The 26,552-nt window shown below is 45.5% G+C and overlaps 1 protein-coding gene across 1 annotated transcript; it reads left to right on the top strand.

Annotated features, from left to right (window-relative positions):
- On the top strand, nucleotides 1-26,220 carry LOC311145819 (homeobox-containing protein 1-like; the record flags this gene model as incomplete). The annotated part of the gene is made up of 10 exons (XM_084182135.1): nucleotides 1-183; nucleotides 11,736-12,326; nucleotides 19,539-19,624; nucleotides 19,910-20,020; nucleotides 22,124-22,280; nucleotides 22,501-22,583; nucleotides 24,788-24,883; nucleotides 24,974-25,068; nucleotides 25,273-25,356; nucleotides 25,852-26,220. The coding sequence occupies exons 2-10, from the start codon at nucleotides 11,737-11,739 to the stop codon at nucleotides 26,218-26,220; spliced, it is 1,671 nt and encodes a 556-aa protein (XP_084038261.1). The 5' UTR covers nucleotides 1-183; nucleotide 11,736.
- Between the last annotated feature and the right edge of the window lie 332 nt (nucleotides 26,221-26,552).

The following is a 26,552-nucleotide window of genomic DNA, read 5'->3' as shown; positions in this document are numbered from 1 at the left end:
CAAATCAGTCTCGCCACGAAATGAAATCAAAAAGGCAGACTAGAAGAGGACGTCTGTCATTGTGAAAACCGACTGGTGCCTGTTCCGTGTCAGGGATATAGAAGAGGACTTGTCGCGAGGACCAACTAAACACCGGTTTATTAAATGCTGTAGTGGACGGGAGCTCTAGAGTCTAAGATCAAGGTAAGACTTGCAAGGCTGGCAGCTAGTGAGTTTGCTAGCATAACTAGCATTTCTGCAGGCTCGCCCGCACTCATTGGCACTGGTCCCAATGCTAGTCAGCAAGTTAACTTTAATAGCTAGCTGGATGAGCGTTGCTGGTCAGTGGTAGAGGCGGGGCGAGAGGTTTTACTCCGCCCAAAATCTGTCCACGAAAATAAACCCACGAAGTAAGGAATTTATCTATGGAAGTCAATGAGTGTCTAATTTGGTCAACAAAACATTTAATTGCTAATTTGCTACGTGAGGCTTATTTGACCGAATAGAAGTTTCGTAATGGTTAGGTTGTTACGACTGCACTGATATAAGTGGCCGCACGTGGTATTTCGGCAATTTGGGAAAAAATGACTTTATATTGGAATTGTGCCTGTTGTCATAGAGACAGATAGATGACTCATCATGGATATAACCCGTTTTGTCATGGACATTGCTATTGAGGACTTCCACCATGTAAAAGTAGTCAACTGGGTAGGACTCATTGTCCCTTGTAGCTCAGTTGGTAGAGCATGGCGCTGGGTTCGTTTCCCACGGGGGGCCAGTATGAAAATGTATGCACTCACTAACTGTAAATCGCTCTGGATAAGAGCGTCTGCTAAATGACTAAAATGTAGGGATTCCTATGAGTTAGGAGCAATCAGCCAATGAAGAAGAAGAACATGGACTAAGCCTTAATGGCGCTGCCCAGGCTGTCACAGACGCTATAATGTCACATATAATTTACAAAGATGAGTCCTCTAGCTATCGCTGTGTCCTGTTGTTCACATGCATTATCTGCCTTCTCATTGGCTAGAGTGGTGGTGCATATTCTGGTGCATATTCATTAAGTAAACCGTTTACTGTTTAAGAAACAAACGGAAGCAAACAGAGCAAAACTTGTCTATTGGACAAGTTCAAGTAAGTCCATCCCCGTTTTGTTCTGTTTGTTTCCGTTTAAGAAACGTTTTGTAACATAATTTGCGTAATGAATATGCCCCTGGTCTTGCCTCCTCCTGTCTGCCTTCTATCTTTTGATGACATGTAAATCAAATCAAATCAAATGATTGGCCACATGCGCCAAATACAACAGGTGCAGACATTACAGTGAAATGCTTACTTACAGCCCTTAACCAACAGTGCATTTTTTTTATTTTTAAATGTCGAATAAAACAACAAAAAAGTGTTGATAAAAAAAAGCAGAAGTAAAATAAAATAACTGTAGGGAGGCTATATATACAGGGTGGTACCGGTGCAGAGTCAATGTGCGAGGGCACTGGCTAGTTGAGGTAGTTGAAGTAATATGTACATGTGGGTAGAGTTAAAGTGACTATGCTTAAATAATTAACAGAGTAACAGCAGTGTAAAAAGATGGGGTGGGTGGGGGGGGGGGGGGGGGGGGGGGCAGTGCAAATAGTCTGGGTAGCCATGATTAGCTGTTCAGGAGTCTTATGGCTTGGGGGTAGAAGCTGTTGAGAAGTCTTTTGGACCTAGACTTGGCACTCCGGTACCGCTTGCCGTGCGGTAGCAGAGAGAACAGTCTATGACTAGGGTGGCTGGAGTCTTTGACAATTTTGAGGGCCTTCCTCTGACACCACCTGGTATAGAGGCCTGGATGGCAGGAAGCTTGGTCCCAGTGATGTACTGGGCCGTACACACTACCCTCTGTAGTGCCTTGCGGTCGGAGGCCAAGCAGTTGCCATACCAGGCGGTGATGCAACCAGTCAGGATGCTCTCGATGGTGCAGCTGTAGAATTTTTTGAGGATCTGAGGACCCATGCCAAATCTTTTCAGTCTCCTGAGGGGGAATAGGCTTTGTCGTGCCCTCTTCACGACTGTCTTGGTGTGTTTGGACCATGATAGTTTGTTGGTGATGTGGACACCAAGGAACTTGAAGCTCTCAACCTGTTCCACTACAGCCCCGTCGATGAGAATGGGTGCGTGCTCAGTCCTCTTTTTTTTCCTGTAGTCCACAATCATCTCCTTTGTCTTGGTCACGTTGAGGGAGAGGTTGTTATCCTGGCACCACATGGCCAGGTCTCTGACCTCCTCCCTATAGGCTGTCTCATCGTTGTCGGTGATCAGGCCTACCACTGTTATGTCGTCGGCAAACTTAATGATGGTGTTGGAGTCGTGCCTGGCCATGCAGTCATGGGTGAACAGGGAGTACAGGAGGGGACTGAGCACGCACCCCTGAGGGGCCCCAGTGTTGAGGATCAGTGTGGCAGAGGTGTTGTTACCTACCCTTACCACCTGGGGGCGGCCCGTCAGGAAGTCCAGGATCCAGTTGCAGAGGGAGGTGTTTAGTCCCAGGATCCCTAGCTTAGTGATGAGCTTTGAGGGCACTATGGTGTTGAATGCTGAGCTGTAGTCAATGAATAGCATTCTCACGTAGGTGTTCCTCTTGTCCAGGTGGGAAAGGGCAGTGTGGAGTGCAATAGAGATTGCATCATCTGTGGATCTGTTGGGGCGGTATGCAAATTGGAGTGGGTCTAGGGTTTCTGGGATAATGCTGTTGATGTGAGCCATGAGCAGCCTTTCAAAGCACTTCATGGCTACAGACGTCAGTGCTACGGGTCGGTAGTCATTTAGGCAGGTTATCTTAGTGTCCTTGGGCACGGGGACTATGGTGGTCTGCTTGAAACATGTTGGTATTACAGACTCAGTCAGGGACATGTTGAAAATGTCAGTGAAGACACTTGCCAGTTGGTCAGCACATGCTCGGAGTACACGTCCTGGTAATCCGTCTGGCCCTGCGGCCTTGTGAATGTTGACCTGCTTAAAAGTCTTACTCACATCGTCTACGGAGAGCGTGATCCAATAGTCATCCGGAACAGCTGGTGCTCTCATGCATGCTTCAGTGTTGCTTGCCTCGAAGCGAGCATAGAAGTGGTTTAGCTCGTCTGGAAGTCTTGTGTCACTGGGCAGCTCGCGGCTGTGCTTCCCTTTGTAGTCTGTAATAGTTTTCAAGCCCTGCCACATCCGACAAGCGTCAGAGCCGGTGTAGTACGATTCAATCTTAGTCCTGTATTGACTCTTTGCCTGTTTAATGGTTTGTCGGAGGGCATAGCGGGATTTCTTATAAGCGACCAGGTTAGAGTCCCGCTCCTTGAAAGCGGCAGCTCTACCCTTTAGCTCAGTGCGGATGTTTCCTGTAATCCATGGCTTCTGGTTGGGGTATGTACGTACGGTCACTGTGGGGACGACATCATCGATGCACTTATTGATGAAGCCAGTGACTGATGTGGTGTACTCCTCAATGCTATCTGAAGAATCCCGGAACATGTTCCAGTCTGTGCTAGCAAAACAGTCCTGTAGCTTAGCATCTGCGTCATCTGACCACTTTTTTATTAACCGAGTCACTGGTGCTTCCTGCTTTAGTTTTTGCTTATAAGCAGGAATCAGGAGGATAGAGTTATGGTCAGATTTGCCAAATGGAGGGCGAGGGAGAGCTTTGTATGCGTCTCTGTGTGTGGAGTAAAGGTGGTCTAGAGTTTTTTTTCCTCTGGTTGCACATTTAACATGCTGGTAGAAATGAGGTAACACGGATTTAAGTTTCCCTGCATTAAAGTCCCCGGCCACTAGGAGCGCTGTCTCTGGATGAGCGTTTTCCTGTTGATTTATGGCCTTATACAGCTCATTCAGTGCAATCTTAATGCCAGCATTGGTTTGTGGTGGTAAATAGACAGCTATGAAAAATATAGATGAAAACTCTCTTGGTAAATAGTGTGGTCTACAGCTTATTATAAGATACTCTACCTCAGGCGAGCAAAACCTTGAGACTTCCTTAGTATTTGATTTTGTGCACCAGCTGTTGTTTACAAATATACAGACTGCCACCCCTTGCCTTACCGGAGTCAGCCGTTCTATCCTGCCGAAGTAGCGTATAGTCCGCTAGCTGTATGTTGTCCATGTCGCTGTTCAGCCACGACTCAGTGAAACATAAGATATTACAGTTTTTAATGTCCCGTTGGTAGGATAACCGTAATCTCTGGTCATCCAATTTATTCTCAAATGATTGAACATTGGCTAATAGGATTGATGGGAGAGGCAGTTTACTCGCTCGCCGTCGGATCCTTACAAGGCACCCCGACCTACGTCCACGATATCTCCGTCTCTTCCTCATGTGAATGACAGGGATTTGGGCCTTGTCGGGTATCTGTAGGATATCCTTTGTGGCCGCCTCGTTGAATAAAAAATCTTCGTCCAATACGAGGTGAGTAATCGCTGTCCTGATATCCAGAAGCTCTTTTTTGTTAAAGAGACGATGGCAGAAACATTATGTACAAAATAAATTACAAATAACGCGGAAAAACACACATAATAGTACAATTGGTTAGAGGGCTGTAAAACGGCAGCCATCTTCTCCGGCGCCATTCTTAATGGCCAGAGTTGGAGCGGTTTACTGTCATCCAATTTCCATTGTTAGAGTGGTGTTTGTCAGTGGGTACTTTATAGCTAATGCCAGTTCAGCTTTTATGAAGTCGTTGGAAAAGTCTGCTTGCTCTATAGAGGTTGTAAAGATTACTAGCTAGCTAACTAGCGAGATGTCATGTCATAGCTACAACAAAGATTTGTATAACTAAACCAAGATAGACTACAGTCTGTCGTTTCCAATGAGACCAAATGAGTCATAGTGGGCAGAACAAGCAAGGAGGTGGGCAGAGCCAAGCACGAGCTAGCGATATCCTAATGACGCGTTCTAGCATGCATCCGCATATTTCCGTTAGGGAACGCCTACTCTGTGAAGTGCTCGTGTGCAATAACTCAATTCGCCTTTGCACTCCTTCTAAACAATGCGATTTGTAAAAAACCTTTGCAAAGGGTAAAGTCTATAATACTTGGTCCAACAGATTCTAGTTTGGGGAACAGAAAACTGTATTGAGATAAAATGTTTCATCGATGAGAGCATTTGCAGAATGTCTGCCTAAATCCATCTCGTTCCATCTTCTCCCAGTGCTGGCCAGTAGGCTTCCTCTCACTACCATATTTGGTAGTGAGTGGAAACACCAAGCGGCTCCTTCACATTTTATACATCCGGTGAAATATCTGTCTCATTGTTCCATCTGTGGCTACAACGTTAGCTTATATATTTGTCAAGCAAACTAACTAGCTAGTAATTAACGGTACCCTGTAGCTTGTTGTCATTGAACAACCATGCTGCCATACTCAACTGGTTAGATCACTAGCTAGCAACATGAAGTTTGTGAACACAAGCCATGCCATACTCAACTGGTTAGATAGATCATGTCAAACAGAGCTATTTGCAAAGGATGGGCTAAGTAATCTAGAGCTGGACCGTGACCCCTCCTATTCCCAAACACTTTGCAAACAGTTATCAACTCTTACCCCTGGGGCGTTAGCTTGCTGTTTATCTACAGGTTATACAGTGGGGAAAAAAAGTATTTAGTCAGCCACCAATTGTGCAAGTTCTCCCACTTAAAAAGATGAGAGAGGCCTGTAATTTTCATCATAGGTACACGTCAACTATGACAGACAAAATGAGAAATAAATCCAGAAAATCACATTGTAGGATTTTTAATGAATTTATTTGCAAATTATGGTGGAAAATAAGTATTTGGTCAATAACAAGTTTCTCAATACTTTGTTATATACCTTTTGTTGGGTATCAGGTCAAACGTTTTCTGTAAGTCTTCACAAGGTTTTCACACACTGTTGCTCGTATTTTGGCCCATTCCTCCATGCATATCTCCTCTAGTGCAGTGATGTTTTGGGGCTGTCGCTGGGCAACACGGACTTTCAACTCCCTCCAAAGATTTTCTATGGGGTTGAGATCTGGAGACTGGCTAGGCCACTCCAGGACCTTGAAATGCTTCTTACGAAGCCACTCCTTCGTTGCCCGGGCGGTGTGTTTGGGATCATTGTCATGCTGAAAGACCCAGCCACGTTTCATCTTCAATGCCCTTGCTGATGGAAGGAGGTTTTCACTCAAAATCTCACGATACATGGCCCCATTCATTCTTTCCTTTACATGGATCAGTCGTCCTGGTCCCTTTGCAGAAAAACAGCCCCAAAGCATGATGTTTCCACCCCCATGCTTCACAGTAGGTATGGTGTTCTTTGGATGCAACTCAGCATTCTTTGTCCTCCAAACACGACGAGTTGAGTTTTTACCAAAAAGTTCTATTTTGGTTTCATCTGACCATATGACATTCTCCCAATCCTCTCCTGGATCATCCAAATGCACTCTAGCAAACTTCAGATGGGCCTGGACATGTACTGGCTTAAGCAGGGGGACACGTCTGGCACTGCAGGATTTGAGTCCCTGGCGGCGTAGTGTGTTACTGATGGTAGGCTTTGTTACTTTGGTCCCAGCTCTCTGCAGGTCATTCACTAGGTCCCCCCGTGTGGTTCTGGGATTTTTGCTCACCGTTCTTGTGATCATTTTGACCCCACGGGGTGAGATCTTGCGTGGAGCCCCAGATCGAGGGAGATTATCAGTGGTCTTGTATGTCTTCCATTTCCTAATAATTGCTCCCACAGTTGATTTCTTCAAACCAAGCTGCTTACCTATTGCAGATTCAGTCTTCCCAGCCTGGTGCAGGTCTACAATTTTGTTTCTGGTGTCCTTTGACAGCTCTTTGGTCTTGGCCATAGTGGAGTTTGGAGTGTGACTGTTTGAGGTTGTGGACAGGTGTCTTTTATACTGATAACAAGTTCAAACAGGTGCCATTAATACAGGTAACGAGTGGAGGACAGAGGAGCCTCTTAAAGAAGAAGTTACAGGTCTGTGAGAGCCAGAAATCTTGCTTGTTTGTAGGTGACCAAATACTTATTTTCCACCATAATTTGCAAATAAATTCATAAAAAATCCTACAATGTGATCTTCTGAATTTTTTTTTCTCAATTTGTATCTCATAGTTGACGTGTACCTATGAGGAAAATTACAGGCCTCTCTCATCTTTTTAAGTGGGAGAACTTGCACAATTGGTGGCTGACTAAATACTTTTTTCCCCCACTGTACATATGTTTTTTGCATTACATAACTGTCTGGACTGGGTTTGGGTTATTAGATTGTGCACGTGCGATTGTTATTGAGTGGAACGTCCGCGCCATATGATGGATGGGCATTCGTTTCACTGTTGATTCACCGTGATTATGTCATTTGAGTCACCATGTTGAAAGCCCCCACTTAACATTAATCTAGACAGGCACCTTACCAAACTGACACCCCTCCTCTTTGAAATAAAACAACATTCTATTTTTTACATTATGCACTCTCATCACATACTTTGAGGCATTTTACTATAGCTTTTGAAAGTAGGCACCCCTAACAGGGGAAATAGTTTGGTTTAACTACAACCACCAGCTAAAGATTGACTTGTCAACCAAATGTTTGCTTGCCATTGATTAAACCAATTACTTGTCTTTGGATGACAGTAAACCACTCCAACTCTGGTCAATGTTTGAGTCTCCCTAGTTAAGCATGCACATGTTTCCTGTAGTCCAAATGTGTATATCATTACTCGGGTTACCCATTGCATTTCCTTGTGTAGGCTCTGTGTTGCAAGACTAGTTTAGCAGTCAGTGTTCGCAATACAAAACCAGCAGCACAGACAGACACCAAATTTACCAGCAGTGTTGGCCTTTTCAATTTGAACAGAAACAGTTTACTCCAAACGGAAAACATTTTGCAACGAAAACAAGAGTTTCTATTGGACAAATTCAGGTAGGTCCATCCCAGTTTCGTTCTGTTTGCTTCCGTTGGTTCCTAAACTGTAAACGGTTTCCGTTGCAAGATGATGTATAATGAATACACCTCATTATCCACCTTTCACCAGGTACCTGGTAATGCAAAAGGTTTCTAGGCACAGGGAGTCAGGGAACGTTTTCCATTTGCTGTGAAGCTAGTGGCTACCTTCCACATCTGGCTAAATACATCGTCCTATAATAATAATAATAATAATAATAATATGCCATTTAGCAGACGCTTTTATCCAAAGCGACTTACAGTCATGCGTGCATACATTTTTGTGTATGGGTGGTCCCGGGGATCGAACCCACTACCTTGGCGTTACAAGCGCCGTGCTCTACCAGCTGAGCTACAGAGGTCCTGGCTCCTACTCTTTTCCAGGGGTCCTAACGATTCAACTAAACAGGTTACAAGCTTGGAATGGTTTATTAGGCATGGAAAAATTTGTAGCTGCAGGCTAAGATCTTTTAGCTTGTGTACCAGTCTGTTCGTGCCATCATCTCACTCCTTTCCACTCCTTGTCATGCCAAACATGACAGGGAGTTGGAATGATGGCACAAACAGATCTGGGACCAGGCTAAGATCTTTTGCTCCTGAGGACTATAATTTTCTTGGCATTGCAGTTTCCAGCACAAACATAGTACAATGGATGCAAAGAGGTCAGTGGAATGCAGACCGTGGGGGATAGAAGAAGGACGCCGGATTGGCGCACATTCAACAAATCTCATCTAACAATCCATCATGATTGATGTATTGTAACAGGCTGACAATGTGGTTACTAAAGTCCGATTTGGATATATTTCGCTGTTTTCACTGCATAACATTTAGAAGTTGTTACTTTTCAGATTTAGAAGAAGTGACTGCTAAATGCTAGCATACAAAATCTGTGGTGGTAGTCCAAGTCGTTTTTAACTGCAGTGCAGTTGATTGGTGATGATGACATGAACATGTATTGGGGTTGACATCAATACAAGCATTATACTCCAATGTTTTACCTCAACATAGTGTGAAATACACATATAAACAATAGCCTAAATTTAGGGAGGCAATGAGTAGATGGGGGATCTTTGCCCAAAGGCATCTTTCCCCCACGCATTTCCATGTTATTTCTATTGTTTGGGTGGAGTTCCATTGACCTCTTTACTGCATCTATGGTTTCACAATTGTAATATGCTAATAGTTGCGTCCATTTGTGTAGTATAAGTCACTCAGTCAGACCCAAACATACTCAGTGCATGTGTGAGAGTTAATGTTTTTTTTTTCTTCTGCTGAGTCAGATCTGACACACAGAAACTTTAAAAGCCATGAGGCTCTCAGGGCATAGATGTCTCTGTCTCTGTCTCTCTGTCTCTCTGTCTCTGTCTCTGTCTCTGTCTCTCTCTGTCTCTCTGTCTCTGTCTCTCTGTCTCTGTCTCTCTGTCTCTGTCTCTGTCTCTGTCTCTGTCTCTGTCTCTCTGTCTCTCTGTCTCTCTGTCTCTCTGTCTCTGTCTCTGTCTCTGTCTCTCTCTGTCTCTCTCTCTCTCTCTGTCTCTGTCTCTGTCTCTGTCTCTGTCTCTGTCTCTGTCTCTGTCTCTGTCTCTGTCTCTGTCTCTCTCTCTGTCTCTGTCTCTGTCTCTGTCTCTGTCTCTGTCTCTGTCTCTGTCTCTCTCTCTCTCTCTCTCTCTCTCTCGTAGAGATCTATAAAGACAATTGACCAGTGCTAGTCTGCTCAGCAGTATTAAACCTCTGTCCTCCCAGAGCCTCTGCGCCAGAGGAAGACAGGAAGGTCAGGGAGAGGAAAGAAGATTTGTGGAGAAACTTGTTTTATATTTAGTCATTTTAGCAGACGCTCTTATCCAGAGCGACTTCCAGTTAGTGAGTGCATACATTTTTCATACCGTGGGAAATGAACCCACAACCCTGGCGTTGCAAGCGCCATGCTCTACCAACTGAGCTACAGGGGACTACAGTTTTAGTGAACTAAGGAGCAGCAGCTTGACTCCAGCCCAGGGTTTGTAAATTACAGACTGACTAACTATAATTGTTTCTCATGGTTTCTTCTTTTTGTTCCTGCCCACACCTAGCTGGCTCACCTGATTCAACTAGTCAAGCCCTTGATGATTAGCCCAGTTCATTTTTAGTTGAGTCAGGCGAGTTTGCACTGGGCTAGAGCAGAAAATGTAGGGTAGGAGTTGGTGCATTGTATAAGGCTGTACATAACATATAGGTTATATGCAGATCTCATTAGCACAAATAGAACACTTACTACCAGATATGGTGATGAGAGGAAGCCCAGTGGCCGGCAGTGGGAGAATATGGAGCGAGATGGATTTTGGCTGACATTAGGCAAATTTTTTCATAGATAAAACATTTTGATCTTAATACAGTTTTATTTTCCCGAAACTAGAATCTATTATGAACAGAGTGGACTAAGTTTAGTAGACTTTACCCTTTGCGAAAGTTTATAAAAATTGCATTGTTTAGGAGTGCAAGGGCGAATTGAGTTATTGCACACGCGCACTTCAGAGTAGGCGTTCCCTAACGGAAATATGCGGATACATGCTAGAACGCGCCAAATAGGATCTCGCTAGCGCGTGCTTGGCTCTGCCCACCTCCTTGCTTGTTCTTCCTACTATGATTCATTTGCTCCCACTGGAAACAACAGGCTGCAGTCTATCTTGGGTTAGTTCTCTTTGTCACTACTGTGTAATATGGATGAAGACTATGGCTAGTCCTTCTCCACCAGCCTTCAGTCAGTAGGTCTAGACTCTAGCCTGTTTGTGTGTGTTGTGCGTGTGCATGTTTCTGTGCACGTGCGTCCATGGTTGTGTGTGCCCTCTACTGTTTTGACCCTGTCTGTCTCTGTCTGCCTGTTTGGACTGTACTGCACTTTTTAATGCATGCAGCGTGTGTGTGTGTCTCATATCTGTGTGTGTGTGTGTGTGTGTGTGTCCTGGCTGTGTATGAATGTTTGCACAGTACTGTATGTATTCTATACACTGTCCTATGACTCATCCCCGCCCTCTTGAAAGGGAAAATATGGAGGTTGGCTGCTTAGGATGGACATTTTTCTTGGCCTTTTTCCCAAGTCGCACTCACTCTTAACCTCCCTCCCTCCCTCCCTCCCTCCCGCCTCTCAATCTTTCTTCCCTCTCGCTCTCATGCATGTGTTCTCTGTCAGCTCTTTCTCTCTCACACACAGATGGGTTTCTCTCTCTTTCTATTTCCATCTCTCTCACCCTCCTCCCCCCATTCACTCTATCTAAGTCTGTCCATATCTCTGTCCGTATGTCTGTCCGTATCTCTCGCTCTCTATCTCTCTCTCTCTCTCTGTCTATGTCTCTGTCTCTGTGTGTGTTGGTCGGTCGAATAATCCATTTAATATCTGGGCTGCAGCTGCTGAACCAGTCTTCTCTAAGCATGCCGCTGATGAGGAGATAAAGCGTGTAAGCTGTATGATGTATGTTTCTGAGTGCATACATGTCTCAGCGTAGTCTTTTGTTAGAGCTGGCATAGTCTCCCGCATAATAAAAGCTTAGGTCCAAACATGTCTTATGTCTATGTAGTAGTTTTCTGGATCTATACCAGGCAGTGCCTAAGGGAAGGGTCTGGGAGTCGTTTTCTGGATCTATACCAGGCAGTGCCTAAAGGGAAGGGTCTGGGAGTCGTTTTCTGGACAGGCTATATACAATACAGCAACAGCCCCCATCTCTCCAACATCCATCAATCCCTGAATGTCTCATCCACTGTCTTCTCCCTCTCTCCTCCTTTCTCCATTCATCCTATCTAAACTCTCCTCTCTCTCACTCCATCTAAACCCTTCTCCTCTCTCCTCTCTCTCTCTCTCCAGGATGTCTCGGTACACCGATGAGCCTCGTTTCACCATCGAGCAGATTGACCTGCTCCAGCGGCTGAGGAGGACGGGGATGAACAAGCCAGAGATCCTCCACGCCCTGGACACCCTGGACAGACTGGATCACCAGCACGGACACAAGTTCGGACGCCGTCCCCAGCCCCAGACGCAGCCCCAGCCCGCCTATCAGGGGCCGACGCCCAATTGCAACACTAATACAACGTCTTCTCCCTCGTCCGATAACGTTGCAGCGTCCTCATCAACGTCCACGACCGCCACACAGACTGGTTACCTGGGGAATGGGAGTGGGAGTGGCCTGTCACCGTCACCTAGCAACAACTATGATATGTCTCCGCCCCCTCCGGTGGTTGTATCTGCCCCGGTGGCTATGGCAGTGGTGGCGCAGAACGGGCATGGGGTTGGTGGTGGCGGTGGCGAGCTGGTTGCCATGACGAACGGGAAGTTGTCTCCACCGCGGTTTCCTGTCAGTGTTAGTGCGGTGAGTGGCGGCGTGATGGGGAGCAGCTACGGGTTTGAGGCCAGCGAGGAGGAACTAGACGTGGAAGACAAAGTGGAGGAACTCCTGAGGTGAGGAGGAGGAGCCTGAGTCTTTTCTGAACACATCAATAGGCACAAAATGGTAACCAAACAAACTACCTTTTACACTACCTGAATGTGTCTAATAAGAATCCTCATTTTTGTTTTGGGTTTTTAGTGTTTTCTAGTGAACTAGACCTTGAGGCCAGAGTTTAGTAATGCATTAGGTGACACCTGTGTCTAAACACAGTCACCACATCAGTCCCACACACACACACACACACACACATACGTCCTGTCTGTCAACCCTTTCGCTGCTCTTTTGTATTGTGTGTTGTTCGCAGTGATAAAGTCAGTATTGATTAGATGGAGTGATGAAAATGAAATGAAAGGGAGGGAGAGAAAAGTGGCAATGGATTTCTGGCAGCTCAGCACTGCCTCTGATTCTCTCTCACGTTTTCCATGAAGAGGAATCAATATAAATGTAAATGAGAAGGCAGTGTATCGACAGACAGAAGAAAGACTGTGTGTGTGTGTGTGTGGGCCAGTGTTTTCACAGACACGTCACATTTATGGGAATTGCTCTCTCTCTCTCCCCACTCTTTCTTTCCCTTCTCTCCCCCCCCCCCTCTCTCTCGCTCCGTCTGTCTTTTGTTACATTCCCTCTCTGACAATCACACATACAGCGGCACTTTGTCACACTGGCTGGCACACACCAAGGTTATTATACTAAACGAAAACTGAAACTAAAATAAAAACTAAAATTGGAAAAACAATTAAACTGAAATAAAAACGAAAAACATTTGAAAAACTATACTGAAACTTATATTTTACTGCAAAACTAACTAAAATAAAAACCATAAATTATGTTTAGTTTTAGTTTTTTATCGAATGGGGTTTTCGAGCTTCTGAATCTGGCGGGTAAATGCTGCCAGTAGATCAAATCAAATCAAATCAAATTGTATTGGTCACATGCGCCGAATACAACAGGTGCAGACATTACAGTGAAATGCTTACTTACAGCCCTTAACCAACAGTGCATTTATTTTTTACAAAAAAAGTAAAAATAAAACAACAACAAAAAAAGTGTTGAGAGAAAAAAGAGCAGAAGTAAAATAAAGTGACAGTAGGGAGGCTATATATACAGGGGGGTACCGTTGCAGAGTCAATGTGCGGGGGCACCGGCTAGTTGAGGTAGTTGAGGTAATATGTACATGTGGGTAGAGATAAAGTGACTATGCATAAATAATTGGGGCAGATGCCAACGTTTCAAATAGGCCTAGCTTGTGTGCCACTAGCTATCACCAGCTAACAGGGAAGAAATACGGAGGCGAACACGAAGCGTGACTGAGCCAAGCTAGAACAGCTTGTGAAGTTGCTGGAGCCTTTCGCAATCCACACCGACCAACTTCAAACTGACATCCAGTCGCTGTCTGATGTGGTTCCGTGCCTTCTCAACCTTGAGGCACACTTGCAGTCAACTACTGTTGCAAAACAGTTGCCACAGGTCCTCCTGAAGTCACTGCGTGAGCGCTTTGCGTGCATACTGACAACTTCGATCCAACCCCTGGAGCAGCTTGCCTGATGAGGCAAGCTGCTCAACAGAGATGAAGTCACTGATGAGGCAAGCAGAGTATTTTGTACTTCAGCAAATCAGAGGGTACAGCCGTGGAGCAGCAAGACCCCAGGAAGATGCCAACACGATGAATCCAGCAAGCATCTCGATTACATTTTCATTTACATTTTCGTTATTTAGCAGACACTCTTATCCAGAGCGACTTACAAATTGGTGCATTCACCTTATGATAGCCAGTGGTACAACCACTTTACAATATATCAAAAAAAAATGTGGTGGGGGAGGGTAGAAGGATTACTTTTATCCTATCCCAGGTATTCCTTAAAGAGGTGGGGTTTCAAGTGTCTCCGGAAGGTGGTGAGTGACTCCGCTGTTCTGGCGTCGTGAGGGAGCTTGTTCCACCATTGGGGTGCCAGAGCAGCGAACAGTTCTGACTGGGCTGAGCGGGAACTGTGCTTCCGCAGAGGTAGGGGGGCCAGCAGGCCAGAGGTGGATGAACGCAATGCCCTCGTTTGGGTGTAGGGACTGATCAGAGCCTGAAGGTACGGAGGTGCCGTTCCCCTCACAGCTCCGTAGGCAAGCACCATGGTCTTGTAGCAAATGCGGACTTCAACTGGAAGCCAGTGGAGTGTGCGGAGGAGCGGGGTGACGTGAGAGAACTTGGGAAGGTTGAACACCAGACAGGCTGCAGCGTTCTGGATGAGTTGTAGGGGTTTAATGGCACAGGCAGGGAGCCCAGCCAACAGCGAGTTGCAGTAATCCAGACGGGAGATGACAAGTGCCTGGATTAGGACCTGTGCCGCTTCCTGTGTAAGGTAGGGTCGTACTCTGTGAATGTTGTAGAGCATGAACCTACAGGATCGGGTCACCGCTTTGATGTTAGCGGAGAACGACAGGGTGTTGTTCAGGGTCACGCCAAGGTTCTTTGCACTCTGGGAGGAGGACACAACGGAGTTGTCAACCGTGATGGCGAGATCATGGAGCGGGCAGTCCTTCCCCGGGAGGAAGAGCAGCTCCGTCTTGCCGAGGTTCATCTTGAGGTGGTGATCCTTCATCCACACTGATATGTCTGCCAGACATGCAGAGATGTGATTCGCCACCTGGTTATCAGAAAGGGGAAAGGAGAAGATTAATTGTGTGTCGTCTGCGTAGCAATGATAGGAGAGACCATGTGAGGATATGACAGAGCCAAGTGACTTGGTGTATAGAGAGAATAGGAGAGGGCCTAGAACTGAGCCCTGGGGGACACCAGTGGTGAGAGCACGTGGTGTGGAGACAGATTCTCGCCACGCCACCTGGTAGGAGCGACCTGTGAGGTAGGACGCAATCCAAGAGTGAGTCGCGCCGGAGATGCCCAACTCGGAGAGGGGGAGAGGAGGATCTGATGGTTCACAGTATCAAAGGCAGCAGATAGGTCTAGAAGGATGAGAGCAGAGGAGAGAGAGTTAGCTTTAGCAGTGCGGAGAGCCTCCGTGACACAGAGAAGAGCAGTCTCAGTTGAATGACCAGTCTTGAAACCTGACTGGTTTGGATCAAGAAGGTCATTCTGAGAGAGATAGCAAGAGAGTTGGCTAAAGACGGCACGCTCAAGAGTTTTGGAGAGAAAAGAAAGAAGGGATACTGGTCTGTAGTTGTTGACATCGGAGGGATCGAGTGTAGGTTTTTTGAGAAGGGGTGCAACTCTCGCTCTCTTGAAGACGGAAGGGACATAGCCAGTGGTCAAGGATGAGTTGATGAGCGAGGTGAGGTAAGGGAGAAGGTCTCCGGAAATGGTCTGGAGAAAAGAGGAGGGGATAGGGTCAAGCGGGCAGGTTGTTGGGCGGCTGGCCGTCACAAGTCGCAAGATTTCATCTGGAGAGAGAGGGGAGAAAGAAGTCAAAGCATAGGTTAGGGCAGTGTGAGCAGGACCAGCGGTGTCATTTGACTTAAAAAATGAGGATCGGATGTCGTCAACCTCCTTTTCAAAATGGTTGACGAAGTCATCCACAGAGAGGGAGGAGGGAGGGGGAGGAGGAGGATTCTGCAGGGAGGAGAAGGTAGCAAAGAGCTTCCTAGGGCAGTGCTTCAGAAATATAGCTTCCTCTCATCGAAGATTGTGTCTGAGGTCACTGTCCAGCCGGAGGGTCAGACTGGCAGAGAATGACATGCCCCATGTGAGCTGCCGAAATACCTGGAAGAGGTAAAGGTGGACATGTTTATATAGTCACTTCTCCAGTTCTGGCAGGCAAGGAGGGCTGGTTATCAAAAGCTGTGCCCTGTGGCACTGGATCTGGTATCTGCCCCTGCATCCCAAGTGTTCGTGGAAAGAATATTCTCTGTGTGTGGACAACTGCCATCAGTCTTGAGAAACCGAACAACCAACTCTCTGGAACACAGTCTTCTAGAAGATGAACCAGAATATTGTTTGGTTGAACAGAAACACACACAAGCTGGCTGCGAACTGATAGATTTGTGAAGAAGTGTTGTATTGCTTGTGTTTTTGCTGTTGTTGCAGCTGTTTTTATTAACCAGTGATAGTCAGTGATACATGTTTAATATTACATAAACATAACATGTCAAATGTGCCATGACTTCATTTGTTGTTTTTTCCTCTCTTTCCATCAGGTAAAGGTACTTGATTATTCTTACATCTACTACTAAAGTAAAAAAATGCATTGGATTGGTGTAAACATGGGCAAGAGAGTTTCCTTCCACCATATTTCTTGCACCAGTCTAACCTTTAAATCCAAGTCACATTAGGATTGATTTTATAATTTAAACCTAACCAAACCTATGTCCTGGCCATGGAGTTGTGTGGAGTCCTCAAGTGGCCAAAAGCCAATGTTAGCATGGGCAGCGCCATTGAGGACTTTCACCATTTTTATTTTGTAAACTCGGCGGGACTTCCAGCTTCATTGGCTGATCCCTCCTGATGACCGGGTTGGAGTTGTGACAGCCGGGTCATCAGGAGGGACCAGCCAATACATTTTACTTGTAAAGAAGAAAATTGTCTATTTCAGATGGAGAGGGCCTCAATGGGGCTGCCCATGCTCTCACAGACACCATCATGACACCGATACAAAGATGTTATGTCTTTCCAAGTCTATGGTCCTGGCCCATCACCTTATGTATTAGTGCCCCCCACATCACAAAAAAACTATAGGCCTACAACACCTAAATGGCTCCTAGCCTCCCACGCATAGGCTACTTTATGTCCATAATACTAAAACTGAAACTAAATAATATAAAAATGAAATAGAAATGTGTTTATCAAACTGAAACTATACTGAACAAAAATATAAACGCAACAATTTCAAAGATTTTACTGAGTTACAGTTCATATAATAAAATCAGTCAATTTAAATTAATTAATTAGGCCCTAATCTATGGATTTCACATGACTTGGAATACAGATATGCATCTGTTGGCCACAGATACCTAAAAAAAAAGGTAGGGGCGTGAATCAGAAAACCAGTCAGTGTTTGGTGTGACCATAATTTGCCTCATGCAGCGCGAGACATCTCCTTCGCATAGAGTTGATTAGGCTGTTGATTGTGGCCTGTGGAATGTTGTCCCACTCCTCTTCAATGGCTGTGCAAAGTTGCTGGATATTGGCGGGAACTGGAACACACTCTCATACATGTCGATCCAGAGCATCCCAAACAGGGCCTAAAATTAACTTTTTGGTCCGCCAACCACTGTGGCAGCCACTCAGATTTTCTTTACCAGCAAAATATTTTTTCCCCGCTAAAATTACACCAACAAAAAAACAGTTAAGCATGCTTTGTAATGTTTCTAAAACAATAAAGGTATTACTAGTAAGACGTAATGTGGTACAGTGCCTTTCGGAAAGTATTCAGACCCCTTGACCTTTTCCACATTTTGTTACGTTACAGCCTTATTCTAAAATGTATTTCAAAATAATAAATCCTCAGGAATCTACACACAATACCCCATAATGACAAAGCGAAAACAGGTTTATAGAAATGTTAGCAAATTTATAAAACTGAGCTCAGGTGCATCCTGTTTCCGTTGATCATCCTTGAGATGTTTCTACAATTTGATTGGTGTCCACCTGTGGTAAATTCAATTTATTGGACGTGATTTGGAAAGGCACACCCCTGTCTATATAAGGACCCACAGTTGACAGTGCATGTCAGAGCAAAAACCAAGGAATTGAGGTCGAAGGAATTGTCCATAGAGCTTTGAGACAGGATTGTGTCGAGGCACAGATTTGGGGAAGGGTACCAAAACATTTCTGCAGCATTGAAGGTCCCCAAGAACAGTGGCCTCCATCATTCTTAAATGGAAGAAGTTTGGAACCACCAAGACTCTAGAGTTCCTCTGTGGAGATGGGAGAACCTTCCAGAAGGACAACCATCTCTGCAACACTCCACCAATCAGGCCTTTATGGTAGAGTGGCCAGACGGAAGCCACTCCTCAGTAAAAGGCACATGATGCCCGCTTGGAGTTTGCCTAAAGGCACCTAAAAACTCTCAGACCATGAGAAACAAGATTCTCTGGTCTGATGAACGAAGATGTGGAGTGCTGTAAAGATGGTTGTCCTTCTGGAAGGTTCTCCCATCTCCACAGAGGAACTATGGAGTTCTGTCAGAGTGACCACCGGATTCTTGGTCACCTCCCTGAGCAAGGCCCTTCTACCCTGATTGCTCAGTTTGGCCAGGCGGCCAGCTCTAGGAAGAGTTTTGGTGGTTCCAAACTTTTTCCCATTTTAAGAATGATCGAGGCCACTGTGTTCTTGGGGACCTTGAATGCTGCAGAAATGTTTTGGTACCCTTCCCCAGATCTGTGCCGCCACACAATCCTGTCTCGGAGCTCTATGGACAATTCCTTCTACCTCATGGCTTGGTTTCTGCTCTGACATACACTGTAAACTGTGGGACCTTATATAGACAGGTGTGTGCCTTTCCAAATCATGTCCAATCAATTGAATTTACCACAGGTAGACTCCTATTAAGTTGTAGAAACATCTCAAGGATAATAAATGGAAACAGGATGCACCTGAGCTCAATTTCGAGTCTCATAGGAAAGGGTCTGAATACTTATGTAAATGTGATATTTAAGTTTTTACTTTTGTAATACATTTGCAACATTCTAAAAACCTGTTTTTCGCTTTGTCATTATGGGGTATTGTGTGTAGATTGATGAGAAAACATCCAATTTAATCAATTTTAGAATAAGGCTGTAACGTAACAAAATGTGGGAAAGTCAAGGGGTCTGAATACTTTCCGAATGCACTGTATTTCCTTTTTTTTATTCAGTCTTTCCTTCCTATCCAACTCAATTGTACTTTCCGGTCTCCCGCTCTTCATGGCTTATCTTCATTTTCTAATTTCCTCTCCCTTTCTCTCCCTATTTCCACAGTCATCTCTCTCACTTCCTCTCCCTTTCTCTCCCTATTTCCACAGTCATCTCTCTCACTTCCTTTCCCTTTCTCTCCCTATTTCCACAGTCATCTCTCTCATTTCCTCTCCCTTTCTCTCCCTATTTCCACAGTCATCTCTCTCACTTCCTTTCCCTTTCTCTCCCTATTTCCACAGTCATCTCTCTCATTTCCACACTAGTCACCTTTCTCTCTGTTCCTTGCACCATCCTCTCTCTAGCTTCCTAGCAAAGGGAACAATGTTGTCTTTCTTTTGTATTTTTCCTCTCTCACTCGTTCTCTCTCTCCCTCTCTCTCCCTCCAGAAGGGACAGTGCCATAATCAAGGAGGAGATCAAGGCGTTCCTGGGGAACAGGCGCATCTCTCAGGCTGTGGTGGCTCAGGTCACAGGTCAGTATGCTCCCTAGTGGCTAATACAGCACACTACACTCAGTTGGAGTGGAACTGTGCTCACTTTGGTGTACACTAAACACAGAATCGTCATCATGATTTCTATGAGTGTTAGTGTGGCTTGAATGACAAATAGCAAGTACTTCATCCACTGTATATGCATTGGCTACTTAATGAATCTTGCATTCTGTGCTCTTTCTTTCTTTCCCTCCCCCTGGTCCATCCTCTCTCTCTGTCTGTCTCTCTTTCTCTCTGTCTCCCTCTCTTCCTCCCGCCTCCCTCCAGGTATCAGTCAGAGTCGTATCTCCCACTGGCTGCTGCAGCAGGGCTCTGACCTCAGCGAACAGAAGAAGAGGGCCTTCTATCGCTGGTACCAGCTGGAGAAGACCACCCCTGGTAATGCCCACCACCATCACCCCCATGCCCAGCCCCCCGCCCAGTCCCACCACGCCCCCCACCTCCAGCCCCTCCTCAGCCCCCCCACCTCCAGCCTTCCCCCTTCTGTCCAGTCCCTCTTCAGTTGTTCCACCCGTTCCATCCACTATTAGAGGACTCTTTCTGACTCTGCCCAAACTAGAGAGGGCAGAACGGGTTATACAATGAGAACTGATGGGTGAGTCCATTAACTATTTCTTGGCATTATAGGGCTGGAAAGTAATGATGGCCCATCCAAATCCTCCCTATGTATCCCTAAACTGTTACTTTGGCCCAATGTAATGCACTTTTCTAGGGGGCACTAATTCCACATCTGTCTTTGTTTGTAGTCACTACATGTGACTACACTACCCATATGCCCTCTTGCGCCCCCTCTGTTTCAATAGGCATAGCTACTCCGCAGACACGCACCATGCAGTATTGAAGTCCTTCCCCCAAAATGTTCCAGTCAGTATTTGTCCTGCCCAAATCCTTGAGCTGTTACAGCACCTTTCGAACTCCCCTACAACCTGTTTCTGCCCCCACAACCCCATTGTGTGTCTAACTCCATCCTGTGTCCAAATGTGTCACTTCCCATTTCCTGTGTCCCTCCCTTCCCTCTGGGTGCAGCAGCCAATAAGCTATCACAACCACAAATATTAAAATGCTCATTAGTGGCTGGTGTTTATGAGTAGGAGTACTTGTAGTTGTATAGCTATGATGTTGCTACTACAATTGAGTAGAAATGTAAAGTGCTTTAAGCGCTGTATAAACCTCATTAATACGTTATTATGATGACTATACCTATACCTTAAAGAGTACTGGTTTCTGACTGTATATGACCATGGTGAAAAACAGATTTTTAATAAAAAGCAAACTTGTGAAATCACACCGGCCTCACCTCTCTGTCTGTGTGGAGGGGAGGGTGTAGTGGCGCGCCCTGGTGGACTGTGTATGTCACAGCACCTATAGACTATTACTGTAAGTGTGTACAGTGCTACATACAGCAGAGCTATTCACATCTGGGCCTCCAGCTCTGCTGTACTGCAGGTTGTTCTTCTTTCTCCCAAGTCATTGATTGATTGATTGATCCATGCCATTGATTGGCCCAATAGTCCACTTAAAGGTCTGAATCAGTCCCTGGTTGGAGGGGGTGAAACGACAGTGGTGGGGAACTCGAGGTCCCGATTTGAAACCTGCTGATCTGTGTTGACTGTCTCTATCAAGATGGATAACATATTATTGTAGTTATTATTTTAGTTACAATAAAAAAACATGCATAGATGTGAGTCATAGATTTGCAGTCAGAAAAATTATACATGTAGGTTCTAGTCTCAAGCAAGAACATCCATAGATCATTACATGAGTTACATATATGTAAACAATCACATTCCCAACCCACCTTTCCCTGGCGGTGTGTGTGTCACAGCCATCCATCAGCATTACTTGTTCATTAGGTTAATGCTCTTGCTGTGGAGCCATGCCACCAACACTCACTACATAAACGAGTCCATATTACTGTCCGGGCACACACACACACTCACACACACACACACACACACACACACACACACACACACATTCACACTCACACACATTCACACACACACACATTCACACACATTCACTCACACACACAAACACACACACACACACACTCACACACATTCACACACACACACACATTCACACACACACACATTCACTCACACACACAAACACACACACACTCACACACACACACACACACATTCACACACATTCACACACACACACTACATTTGATGAGGCTTCAGAGGGGGTTGACTGTGAATTACTGTCCACAGTCCAGGTTCTTCGTTTATAGTCGCCACACAGCCAATATAACACTCTATAAAGTTATTGTTCTTCTAAACAATAGGGTGCTGAATCATCATAAATGGACTCATCAACAATGAAAATGACAGCATTTTCCAAATAGTAGATTTCAAACATTCTGAACGTTTCACCTCACTAAATACACCCATGGCTAGTTACATCATGGTTGTATTTCCATGGTTACATCATGGTTGTATTTCCATGGTTACATCATGGTTGTGTCTCCAGGTGCAACTCTGATGATGCAACCCGCCCCCATGGCTCTGGAGGACGTGGTGGAGTTGCGGCAGACTCCGCCCCCTATATGCTCCACCCCCGGGAGCTTCCGTCTGCGCCGAGGCAGTCGCTTTACCTGGAGGAAAGAATGTCTGTCTGTGATGGAGAGGTGAGGAGGAGAGAGAGAGAGCGAGAGAGAGAGAGAGAGAAAGAGTGGTGATGGGGAAATAGTTGAGGAGGGAAAGGGTGTAAGGGAGGCAGATGTGATGAGTTGTTGTTGTTGTGCTTGATAACGGGTGTGAGTGGGGAAAGGAGCATTCGTTACCTTTGGAAGAAAGTGAATGTTGCCTAATAAATAATGTTGTGGTTATTTGTGTTTTCTCTTCCAGTTACTTCAATAAGAACCAGTACCCTGATGAAGCTAAAAGAGAGGAGATCGCTAACGCCTGCAACGCTGTCATCCAGAAGCCAGGTGAGAACCAGCAGGAGGAAAGCGGTACTTACAGTGCCTTCAGAAAGTATTCACACCGCTTGACTTTTCCCCAAAAAAATTGTTACAAAGTAAGATTCAAATGGATTTAATTGTAATATTGTGTCAACGATCTACACAAAATACTCACATTTAATGTAATTTTTTTATTAATGGACAATAAAACACTATCTTGATAAGTATTCAACCCCCTGAGTCAATACATGTTAGAATCACCTTTGGCAGCGATTACAGCTGTGAATATTTCTGGGTAAGTCTCTAAGAGCTTTGCACACCAGGGGGCTCATTTATCAATCATGCGTAGGCACAAATCTGTGCGTAAACCATGCGTGGGATCATTTCCATGAAAAGTGTGAGATTTATCAATATGATTGTTTGCTCGAGAGTGTGCGTAAATTTACGCACAGCCAATACCATGAGTACGCACAGTGCCAAGTGGTGGAATAAGGGAACTGCTTGTCAAACGTAGAATGGGGAAAACATATGTTGAAAAGAATTGAGAGTAATAATTAAATCATTCTCGATTTCATTGTGAATTCATGTAACACATCTTGACAGGCTATATATAATTTGACCACATCAGTGCATTTGTTACGATAATAATCCATATAAAGTAGGTCTACAGTCATTAAATTCGAGGCACGTGTGAATATTGTTGAAATACTATTAAATACTGAGATCTTGCTCTGTTGGAAGATTTGACACACGCTGCATTTCTCAGAGACAAAAGCAAACGTCAGCGGGAGATTGAAGATCGGCATCTCACAGCCCTCGATGAGCCAATGTTTTGGAGGCAATCATCAGCAAAACGAACTGTAACATACAATTTCCTTTCACCATCGCACAACAGGTTGACGTAGAGGGGTTTCTTTGCCATCAATGGGTTCCCAAATACGAAGGGAAAAATAGACGGCACCCACATTGCCATAAAAGCGCCATCCCAAGACGAGTTCAACTATGTGAACAGAAAAGGCTTCCACTCTTAATGTGCAGGTGATAGGTTATGTGATGTGCCAAAAACACTGCTGAATGTAGTGGCCAGGTGGAACGCACGACTCGTTCATTCTGCAGAACAGAAATGTTGGCCTACAGCCTGCAGGTGGAGCTGTTGAGGATGGATGTCTTATTGGTGAGTGTTGCCTACTCATCTGAAGTATACTGAACAAAAATAGAAACACCAGCTGAAATAAAAGATCCCAGAATTTTTCCATAAGCACAAAAACCTTATTTCTCTCAAATTTTGGACACAAATTTGTTTACATCCCTGTGAGTGAGAATTTCTCCTTTGCCAACATAATCCATCCACCTGACAGGTGTGGCATATCAAGAAGCTGATTAAACAGCATGATCATTACACAGGTGCACCTTGTGCTGGCGATAATAAAAGGTAACTTCTAAAATGTGCAGTTTTGTCACACAATGCCACAGATGTCTCAAGTTTTGAGGGAGCGTGCAATTGGCATGCTGACTGCAGGAATGTCTACCAGAGCTGTTTCCAGAGAATGTAATGTTCATTTGGCAGTACGTCCAACCGGCCTCACAACTGCAGACCACGTGTAGCCACTCCAGCCCAGGACCTCCACATCCGGCTTCTTCAGTTGCGGGATCGTCTGAGACCATACACCCAGACAGCTGATGAAACTGAGGAGTATTTCTGTCTGTAATAAAGGCCTTTTGTGGGGAAAAACTCATTCTGATTGGCTGGGCCTGGCTCCCCAGTGAGTGTGGCCTGTCTCCCCAGTGGGTCCCTCCCAGGCCCACCCATGGCTGCGCCCCTGCCCAGTCATGTGAAATCCATAGATTAGGGCCTAATTTATTTATTTCCTTATATGAACTGTAACTCAGTAAAATTGTTGAAATGTTGCGTTTATATTTTTGTTCAGTATATGTGACTTGTTAAGCACAATTTTAGTCCTGAACTTATTTAGGCTTGCCATAACAAAAGGGTTGAATACTTACTGACTCTAGACATTTCAGCTTTTAATTTTTTATTAATTTATAAACATTTCTAAAAACATAATTCCACTTTGACATTATGAGGTATTGTGTGTAGACACAAAATTCAGGCTGTAACACAACAAAGTGTAAAAAGTCAAGGGGTATGAATACTTTCTGAAGGCACTGTATATTGAGTAAGGTCACTTTCAAGACTGAGTATGTGTGAGTGCATGTGTTTGTGTGTGCAGGGAAGAAGCTGTCTGATCTGGAGAAGGTCACGTCTCTGAAGGTCTACAACTGGTTCGCCAACCGCCGCAAAGAGATCAAGAGACGTGCCAACATAGGTAACGTTTACGACCCCCTCGGGGTGTGTGTCTGTGTGTGCGTGCATGTGAGCTCAGATATGTTATGGCGAGGTCTGTTTTTTCCCGAAGAAGCAGCAATCCTGGAGAACCATGGGATCAAAGTCCAGAGCCCTGGAGGACACTCCAACAGCGATGAAATCGACGGGAATGACTTCCCTGACCAGGTAACCACCCGTAAGAAAGTGGAATGGTCCAGAACCCATGCACTTTGTGTTGTATCTGACAGCCAAGACCAATCTACCTTTTTAGGGGTGGATCACCCCTGAGAAATTGAAATGGTCTCTCCCAGTTTGTGTTGTATATTGTAGCCAAGACCATTGTGCCATTATAGGGGTGGTTTAACACCTTGCCTCTTTGTTTTCCTACAGGGCTGTGAGGTCCCTCTGTTTGAGAAGAGAGTTGGGACCAGACCTTTCAGTATCAGCCGACTAGACCTGTCCTCTCCCACACAGGTACTGTATGGACTGTATAATGTTAGGAGAACTCCTATCGTATTGGATTACGTTATGGGTTACATATTCATACTGTACTCCATGTTTGGTACAGAACTTTTTCTCTATACCAAATCTGTTAGACGGGTAGCTAACCAGCAAGTGGGGGAAAACTAATTCTTATAATTTGTTTGCATGCGTTTGACCATGCTAACCAGTTGGCTTCCGTAACCGAACAAGGGTGCATCTCAATAGTCTAAAGCAGATTCTCGATCTGAAAACACAGGACAGTGGAAAGCAACCTGGTAGACTTTGCTTTAGCTCTCCATGTCTTTCAGGTCAGTGTAGGTCAGGGGTCTCAAACTCAGTGCCCGCGGGCCAAATGTGGTCTGTGAACTGATTTAATGCGGCCCGTGGTTTTGCTTAGTAAATGCGCCACACAGTTGTCTGTCTCAGGGTTGAAGACCACAGATGTGTAAACATGACCCATGACTCCTCCCCCTCTTGCGGTTGCAGGTGCCCACCCTGCTGCCCAGTTGGCTGGCGGCTTGGCCTGGCTCGGGCAGGGGGGGCTTGGCCGCCCAGAGGGCCAGCTCTCTGATTTGCCGCTCCTTGCTCTCGGGAGCGGGTCTCGCTCAGGGGGCAGGGATGGAAGGTTCCAGACTGACAGGTGTGTCCTGGTCTGTCCCCTCCCCCCCCTCCCTCCAGGACGACTCCTCCACCAATCACAGCAATGCCCTGGAGCACCAGGACCCCATCGCTCTCGCTGTGGAGATGGCGGCGGTCAATCATAGCATCCTCGCCCTGGCAACGCAGGCGGGGGGAGGATTGGCCCTGGGTGGGACAGGCAGTGACATCAAGACAGAGGTGGTGGAGGACAACTAGTGGGTGGGGGGGGGGGGGGGGGGAGACTGAGGAGGAGAGGGAGGGAAAGGTGTTTGTATGTATACGTGACAGTGAGAAAGAGAGAGTGCACATGGGGATGAGGCCTATAGTAGAGTATGAAAACATTACGTTTGGGAGTTTGTCAAGGTGCAAGTAGAGCTTATTGGAATGTTATACTGTAAATCAGGGGTGTCAAACTAATTTTTTTTTTGCCCCACGGGTCCTACCTCCACCCCATCCCCTAATACCTCTACCACCCTACTCCCTAGTAAACACGTTTAGACTGTTCTAGAGGTGTTGGGAGGCCTGGTTCTACCTCCACCCCTATTCCC

Source organism: Coregonus lavaretus (genome assembly GCF_964263955.1).
Source record: "Coregonus lavaretus genome assembly, chromosome: 18".
In the NCBI taxonomy this organism is placed as follows: Eukaryota; Metazoa; Chordata; class Actinopteri; order Salmoniformes; family Salmonidae; genus Coregonus; species Coregonus lavaretus.
This window is presented reverse-complemented; position numbering and strand designations above follow the sequence as displayed.